The sequence below is a fragment of the Hypanus sabinus genome, chromosome 15 (genome assembly GCF_030144855.1).
Source record: "Hypanus sabinus isolate sHypSab1 chromosome 15, sHypSab1.hap1, whole genome shotgun sequence".
NCBI lineage: Eukaryota > Metazoa > Chordata > Chondrichthyes > Myliobatiformes > Dasyatidae > Hypanus > Hypanus sabinus.
In genome coordinates, this window is record NC_082720.1 from 53,952,997 (window position 1) to 53,962,020 (window position 9,024).

Below are 9,024 nucleotides of genomic sequence, written 5' to 3' on the forward strand. Positions count from 1 at the left end.
TGGGCAACACTCGACGAAGATCTATGCAGATGCCCCAGTAGTCTAAAGGACACAGCTGAGAAGAGAATTGGGAGGATGGGTGACCTCATATACAACTACGGAGCAGAAAGATTTGGAGTGGGGGAAATAATTAAGACAATACTGCCTGCACAGCCTAAATCAAGAAGACAAATGGAGATAGAGGGCCTCATTAAGGAGAGATGGTAACTGAAGAAACAGTGGAGAAAATTAACCAAGGAGGAAAGTGAAGGAATCAACATCCTACAGGCAGAGACTGTTGACTCTAAGGAGGGCAGAAAACCTCAAGCTTTGAAGAAAGAAGAAAGCACACACTCAGACATGATTCTACAAGGACCACAACAAGTTCATGAAAAGCATTTTCACAGAGTAGAGGAACAAAACTCCAGAGCCCAAATTCCTATTTCATGGATGTCAAGTGCCCTGGCTGCTACAAAATCACCACTGTTTTCAGCCACGCCCAGACTGTAGTGTTGTGTGTGGGATGTTCGACTGTTCTCTGTCAGCCTACAGGAGGAAAAGCAAGGCTAACAGAAGGCTGTTCGTTCCGGAGAAAGCAACACTGAAGTGAAAATTTCCATTTGAGGAGGAGGATGGGTAGGCTGGGCCACTTCCAGAGCTGGGTATTGGGATCCGGAGCAACATTGCTTTACTTTGTTGGCATCCGGGCATCAGCCTGGGAGTGTCACTGCTGAAGTAGGAGGACTTGTGCCACTGTGCTGTGGCCTTGGCTCATCTGCTTTATGTAGACTTCCGATCCTCTTGCTGGTATTGAGTTCTTTGTTAGAAATGTCAAATAAAATGACGTGATGTAAAAAAAAAGATATCAGAGGAGGAGTTGGAAGATCATCTGAAGCTGACGTACTCAGACAGCTTGAGAGCTGAACACATCGTCATACCTTCAGATATGCCACACATCCACCCTCCACATCATCAGTTTGACATCAGTCCCCCCAGATATAGTGAGATACTAAAAATAGTAAAGCAAGCGAGGGCTGCATCAGCACTAGGACCAAATGGAGTTCTGTACAAACACTACAAAAATGCACCAGGAGTCCTGAACTTCTTACGGAAACAGATGAAGGTGGTGTGGAAGAATAAACTTATTTCTACAGCATGGCATAAGGCTAAAGGAATTCTAATTCCTAAAGAAAAGCATTCCTCAGAAATTGGACAGTTTTGGCAAATAAATCTATTAAAAGTTGAAGGGAAAATATTCTTCAGTGTCACAGTACAAAGGTTATCAGTTTACCTGGAGAAAAATAACTTCATCGACACACATTTGCAGAAGGCAGGGATGCTGGGTTTCTCTGGCTTCTTGGAACACACAAGTATAATTTGGCATCAAATGCAAACTGCTAAAAAGGAAGGAAGAGACTACCTTCTCTTGTTCTTCCACCTAGCCAATACCTTTGGGTCGGTCTCACAGAACCTCCTGTGGTCTTCATTTGGATTCTCCGTGTACCAGAATGTGTTACAACCCTGGTCCAAGCCTACTTTTGAAATCTCCAGATCTCATTGATACCTGCAGAGTACAACACAGCCTGACAGCCTGTGGAGATAGGCATTTTGGCAGGTTGCACTATCTCTCCGCTGGCCTTTACCAATGCAATGGAAGTACCATTAGAGCTTCAAAATGGGTAGTAGGAGGAGAATGACTGAAGTCAGGACTACGACCACCACTAATCTGGGCCTTTATGGATGATTTAACCATCCTGATAACTACCATCCCATGTACCAAACAGTTGCTTGAAAAACTCCATTCAATCATCAAATGGGCCCAAATGACGATTAAAACAAAGAAGTCTCGGAGCACCTCTATAGTTAAGGGAAGGCTGGTTGACTACAAGTTCCATCTGTGTGGTAACCTCTACTTTACAAAAAAGACCGCTCGACAACTTGATGGCTAAAAGAGCAGCTTTATCTGGGACAGCAAATGATATTTACAACACAGAGGCTTCCAGGTACCTCGTGCGGCATGGGTGGTGGAACTATATACAATGCATACTGGGAGTAAAAAGAGTGGAAGTAAAGACCCCGCCAACCCCGGATCCCGCCTCTTGCTATCACAACTTCCCGATTAGTATTAACTTACTTTTAATAATACTCACATTACAACACTTCTCCCCCTTTAAAATCCAACATTCCGCAAATATAGAACTGGGAAATAAAAACAGTGGTATCATTAGCAACAGGTAACCAATACAAAAACACCTACAAAAAACATGGCAAATTCAACATTCAATCTAACAACAAAAGATACTATCCAATCAAAGATTCAGTCTGTCAGGAGGTTTGTGAGGGCACTGTGATCTACGCACTACCCCCAGTGACCCAGCAGGCACTGCTGGTGAGGATGTTTTGGGTGGATCTACTGTTGGGGACACGAGAGGGGTCTGTGTGTCCGCATGAGAATGTCCATCCTCTTCAGGGGACTCTGCCCCCTCTGCCAGTGTCTCTCCCTCTAGCAAAGTCACTGGTGGATCTGCTTTCCTGGTATGCATGAAGTGGTCATTGCTCCTTAACTGTTTTGGACTACTGAGCTTCTTTAAAATCGGTGGCAAGCTATTCTCAGCATTAATGGGATAAACAGCATCTGCAGGTTTGTCACCTAGCTTGGAACGCACTGAAGAAGGAACTTTGGTTATCGTCACGACTATGGCTCAGAATAGACCCAATTGCAAATTTTTCATAGAGTTCCTTGGAACTATCTGGAGTTCAGCAGCAGGAAATCGCAATGCGTTTCGGAAAACCTCTTGGGCTTGAACAAAGGTCTTGTCTGTTAAATCAGTCATTGATTTTGATGAAACATTCATTCTCCTGGAGCAGCTTCTCTTTTCTTGAATGGCTATTCTCTTCAATACCACGAATACTCAGGCCAAGGAATCTTCCACTCAGCGTAGAGTTAAAAGGCACCACATGGGTTCCCAGGGGGCCACCGCCTCCAGAAAATTCTATTTTCTTTGTCAAATCTCTTAGAGTGCTTTCTGAATGCTTGTCTGGTGGTCCTGGAGGCTCTGTTCTTACAGCGTCTGCGGGTACACCATTTGCTGCTGTTATAACTGGCTTCACATGCCAGTTGAGCAGGATTTTGCGAAGCCAATCATGGCCCAAAAGACTGGGCCCACTGCCCTTAGCTATCACCAGCCTGGCTTCAGCCTTCTGGCCCCCGAACAAAATATCCACATATAACACCCCTAAGTGAGGTATGGGCTGCCCCGTATAGGTCCTGAGTTGGAGCTTAGATGGTCTGATGGGAGGCAGGTTGGATCCCCATGTCCTCCTGTAGGTCTCTTCACTAATGACCGATGCAGAAGCCCCAGAATCAATCTCGAACTTAATGTCCTTTCCCTTGACAGTGACTGTGGCATAATATGGTTCAGGTGGTCTCTCATCCGTTTCCAGCCCAAACATGTTGTAGACATACACTGCCTCCTCGTCTGCTTCTCCTAGGTGGTGTGCAGCTGCCTGAGCCTGTTGAGCTTTCCGCTGCCCAGGCTTAAACTTATCCTTTATGCTCCTGCACTTTTTAGCTAAATTTTCCTTCTTGCTACAAGCATAGCAAAGAGCATCTTTGAATTTACAAACAATTGTATAGTGTGTTCCTCCACATCGAAAACATTTCACCTGCTTTTCCTGTCTACTCGTCTCCCTCCTGACTTCCTGACTGCCATCGACTGCGACCCCCCGTATCCTTTCTGTATATCCTTGGCATTATTAGCAGCCAACTCCATGCCTTGGGCAATCTCTAGGGCTGGCTTGGAAGTCAACGGTGGGGTTTCCCCCAACAAGCGGTGTTGTACGGCGTCATTATTAATGCTGCATACTAATCTATCACGGAGCATGTCATCAAACACGGCTCTGAAATAGCAATGCTCCGACAGCTGCCGAAGCTCGGCCACAAAATCACCCACAGACTGACCTGGCTTCCGGACATGGCTGTGAAACTTGAACCGTTGAACTATCACTGAAGGCTTCAGATTGTGGTAGTTCCCCACGAGCTTGACCAGTTCGTCATATGGAATTTCTCCCAGTTTCCGCGGTGTAGCAAAGTTCCGTATCAGCTTGTACGTCTTTGCCCCACACACACTCAGGAGAATAGAACGATTCTTAGCCTCCTCAGTAATTCCATTAGCACAGAAAAAGTGGCCCAACCTTTCCTCGTACTCCGGCCACTCCTCGATTTGCTCGTCGAACACACCAACCGTTCCGAACACAAGGCTCCTCGCCCGCTCACAGCTCCTGATCGAAAACAGGGCCAACCCATCCACAAAACCAGTTTACCTTGTCACCAAAAATATGTGGTAACTTCTATTTTACAAAAAGACCACTCGACAACTTGATGGCCAAAAGAGCAGCTTTATCTGGGACGGCAAATGATATTTACAAAACAGAGGCTTCCAGGTACCTCGTGCGGCCTGGGTGGAGGAACTGTACACAATACATACTGGGAGTAAAACGAGTGGAAGTAAAGACCCCACCAACCCCGGATCCCGCCTCTTGCTACCAACAGCTTCCCGATTAGTATTAACTTACTTTTAATAATACTCACATTACAACAAGGTGGATGGAAAAGTAATCCCTACTTGCAAAGTAAGCCTCATTCAAGGAAGATACACATGGAGGCACAACCAGGTTCTCAGACATTTGGCATCAATTGTGGAGAAGCAAAGGTTGAATAACAAACATCTGAATAACAAACTTCCATGCCATATTATATACCCTCTCATTTGCTCTTATGCTGTCTTTGACTTCCCTTGTCAGGCATGGTTGCCTCATCCTACCTATAGAATACTTCTTTATCATTGGGATGTATCTTTCCTGCATCTTCCAAATTGCTCCTAGAAACTGCAGCCATTTCTGTACTGCCGTCATCCCTGCTAGTGTCTCCATCCAATTAACTTTGGCTAGCTCCTCTCTCATGCCTCTGTAATTCCCTTTACTCCACTATAGTACTGCTACACTTGATTTTCGCTTCTCCGTCCAAACTGCAGGATGAATTCCATCATGTTATGATCACTGCCTCCTGTGGGTTCCTTTATCTGGCTCCCTAATCAAACCTGGGTCATTACGTAATATTGAATCTAGAATTGCTGTCTTACTAGTGAGCTCAGCCTCAAGCTGCCCTAAAGAGCCATCTTGTTGGCATTCTACAAAGTCCCTCTTTTGGGATCCAGCACCAACCTGATTTTTCCAACCAACTTACACATTGAAATTCCCCATGACTATTGCAAAATTGCCCTTTTTACATGCCTTTTGTATCTCCTGTTGTAATTTGTAGCCCGCATCCTGACACTGTTGGAAGATGGTCTAATTATGTACCTCTCGTCAGTCAAGGTCTTTTTACCCTTGCAGTTTCTTAACTACTCACAAGGATTCTACATTTTCCAATCCTCTTTTTAAGGATTTGATTCATTTTTTTAACCAACAGAGCCACCACCTCTGCCTACCTGCCTATCCTTTCAATACAATGTGTATCCTTAGATGTTAAGCTCCCTACTGTGATCTTCTTTCAGCCACAACTCAGTGATGCCCACAACGTCACACCTATCAATCTCTAACTGTGCTACAAGATCACCTACCTTATTCCGTATACTGTGTGCATTCAAATATAACACCTTCAGTCCTACATTCATTACTCTTTTCAATTTTACCCCTCGTTATACTTCAAGTCATCCCACTGACTGCAATTTTGCCCTATCATCTGCCTGCCTCTCCTCACAGTCTCATTTCACACTGCATCTTGTTGTAGCCCAACTGACCCATCCTCGGCCCTATCACTCTGATTCCCATCCCCCTGCCAAATTAGCTTAAACCCTCCTAACGGCTCGAGCAAACCTACCCACAAGGATGTAAACATGTAGTTGCTCAGTTTTTTGACCAGGAACTTACTGCTTTCATGTAAAATCAATGATACCATTTGAAAGCAATGAAGCTTATGCCCTGAAAGTTCTATACAGGTACTCACCATTTCTGAATTGTGATAGTCACTCTTGTTCAGGAGGACATGGTAATTGTAGTTTTCAATAATCTAAAGATTGGAATTTATTGGTATTCCCTTTCTATCAGCTTGTTTTGTTGGAAAGAAGGAGAATCTAGTAAACAATCAGAGGCAAATCTACTGGACTCCTCACTGCTACCATTACTCAACCAGTCCGTTCCACAAGCCCAGGTGCTTGTACCTTGCTCCATCACATGAAATCTGTCCACCTGTTTTGCTTAATCAACTACATAACTATGGTGTCTTTCCCAACCTTACTTACAGACAACTTCCCAAATTGACAAGGGTGCACTTCCCGGTGCCTTGTGCTGGTAATATCTGTGGACCTATATGGAGCTGGGACATATAAAAGCAACTTAAAATGTTTTCCTGTAAAAAAAATTACAAGAAACTGTTTGATATTTCAGACATGTACATCATATTCTTCTGGTAGAGAGCATGTTTGTAGATATGTAACCAACTGAAGAATTATAGAGTAATACAGAACGTATTGCAAATGAACAACAGATCAGGCAGCGTCAAAAGAGAAAGAATATTTCATGCCAATGATTTTTCATCAGAAACTGGCAAGTTAGAAGGTAGTTCTGTTTAAACTTGCAAAAAAAAATTACGAGGGTTGAGGAAAGTAAAGGAACGCCTGTAAGTGCTCAGGCAGAGCTAAGGGCACACTACATCGCCAAAGTAAAAAGTATGACACAAGAGATTCTGCAGATGTTGGAAATCTTGAGTAACACACACACAAAATGTTGGAGAAAATCAGCAGGTCAGGCAGCATCTTTGGAGAGAAGTGAACAGTTGACATTTTGGGCCAAGACCCTTCATCAGAGCAAATTAAAGAGTATTGTGGGGGGGGGGGGGTTAATGGCAGCAAATGTTTCTTGTGAAAGTTAAGTCAAGAAAGGAAAGGTGAGAAAAAAGCAGCTTCTGGAAGCATGAGACACATAGTAATTGCTGGAAATCTGACATAAAGGAAAATGCTGAAGAAATAGCAGCTTTTATGAAGAGAGTAAAACTGAGCTGAATCATTATTGGACTGTGTCTAAAAATCAAATATCTGCAGACTTTAGAACTCAAAAGCAAATCAACAAAAGTCAAAAATTCAGCAACCCAATGACAAGGCATCCAAGGAGAAAGAATCAAAGCTACTGGCACAGGTCAATAATCTCTACCTCCAGAAGTGGTCATCAACATGAAACACTAAACCTGTTCCTACCAAACTGAGAATCAAGCCGAGTGGATTTCCTGCATATGGAACCGAGCTGGTGAGTTCCAACGTTACTGGAAAAGTTGGCTCTGTGGAATTATTGAATTCAGTGCTGAGTCCAGAAAAATTATGTATGCCAAACTGGAAGAGGAGACATTGATCCTTGAGCTGACAGTAGATTTTGTTGGCTAAAAGAAGCCTACAACAAAGACGTGCAAGCTTAAGGTCACCCTTGAACAAGTATGTTCTGGAAAGCAATCGTACAATTTGCGAGGCGACCACATCCTGAGCACTGAATGCACTACACTAAACTGAGAGAAGTCCCAGTTTTGGGTTGTGCACAGTGAGAAGATAAGGACAACTCCTACAGTTATATGGGAAAGTACTTTAAGGGGTGAGAATATTATCTGAAATGGAAGTGAACCAGAAAATTTGGAAGAATGAAGGAGGATTCCATTACAAGCTACCAGATACTGAAAGGCCTAGAGAGGACATGGAGAAAATGTTTTCATTAGTAGGAGATCAAGGATCCAAGGGTATAGCATCTAAATGAGAACAAATTTCTTCAACCAAACAGTGATGAATCTGTGGAATTCATTGCCATAGAGACTATGGAGGCCAAGTCATTTGGTGTATTGAAGGCAATGATTGGTAAGGGAGTTAAGGATGCAGGGAGAAGGCAGGAGAATATGGTTGTGAAAAGAAAACAAAATGGCCATGATTGAGTGGTAGAACAAGCTCAATGAGCCAAATGGTCTAATTCTGCTCTTTGATAGGAGTATAATGGTAACATTAAAGAGAAATTTGGAATGATACATTGATGAGTGATGTGGGGGGGGGCTATGCTCCACATGCAGATTAATGGGGCTAGGAACAGACTAAATGAGACAAGTGGCCTGTTTCTGTGCTGTTGTGTTCTATGACTCTATGAATCTATAGCTTATACTCTTGTGGAATTACAAAGGGAAGAGTCCCTTTGGAATGTTGAAAGAAAAGCAAAGGGAAAATGTTGCTGGTAGTCATTACCTGTTGAAATGGCAGAAATTGCACAGGATGCGGAGGTTAGTGAGCTGAAGGAGATTGGAGGTCTGAGAAATGGAACAGACACAGTTGTATCACATTTTAACTATAATGGAGGGAAGCCTATGTCAAAGGAAAACAAAAGACATTGTAGAAGCACTGATGTGGACATGAAATATCCATATACAAAAGAGATGGGGTGATAATTTCACTCAGTTTCATTCACCTTAACACTGAACTGTTCCCCAACATGTGCACTCACTTTCCTGGTCTCTTCACCTCATGTTCTCAGTCTTGAGAGTCAGAATCAGCTTTAATATCACTGGAAAAATGTCATGAAACCTGTTGACTTTGTGGCAGCAGTACATTGCATACATAATAATAGAAAAACCCCCGTGAATTACAGTAAGTAAATAGTTAAATTACATAAATGAATTGCATTTGATCATTTTTAAGAAACAATGCAGTTGGTGTATAAAGCTCCACACTAAGAAAGTAGGGAGATGAAATCAAGTCATCACTTCCCCATTTTCTGATTTGTACATTGACAGATTTTATTTTGTTTGTGTGCTCTTGACACTGCTGAAATTACAGCATTTATTGCTCGACATTAATCATTTTTGAAGAGGTAGTGGAGAGCCGCCATCTTGAACAGCTGGTGACGGTATTCCCATATTTCTGCTGAGGAAGGAGTTCCAGGATTGAGACCAGCAACAGAAGGAATGCCAACATACTTCTAAGTCAGGATGTCTATCCATGAAAGGGAATCTGCAGCTTGCCA

General features: G+C 43.1%; 1 protein-coding gene across 1 annotated transcript; it reads left to right on the forward strand.

The window, feature by feature from the left end:
• The first annotated feature begins 404 nt into the window (after positions 1-404).
• LOC132405166 (small ribosomal subunit protein eS27-like) lies at positions 405-840 on the forward strand. The gene has a single exon (XM_059989864.1). The coding sequence runs from the start codon at positions 426-428 to the stop codon at positions 582-584; it is 159 nt and encodes a 52-aa protein (XP_059845847.1). The 5' UTR covers positions 405-425; the 3' UTR covers positions 585-840.
• Positions 841-9,024: the final 8,184 nt, after the last annotated feature.

What these genes read in the sequence shown, in the direction of transcription:
- LOC132405166 (XM_059989864.1), top strand. Translation starts at nt 426, where the DNA reads ATGGATGTCAAGTGCCCTGGCTGCTACAAAATCACCACTGTTTTCAGC.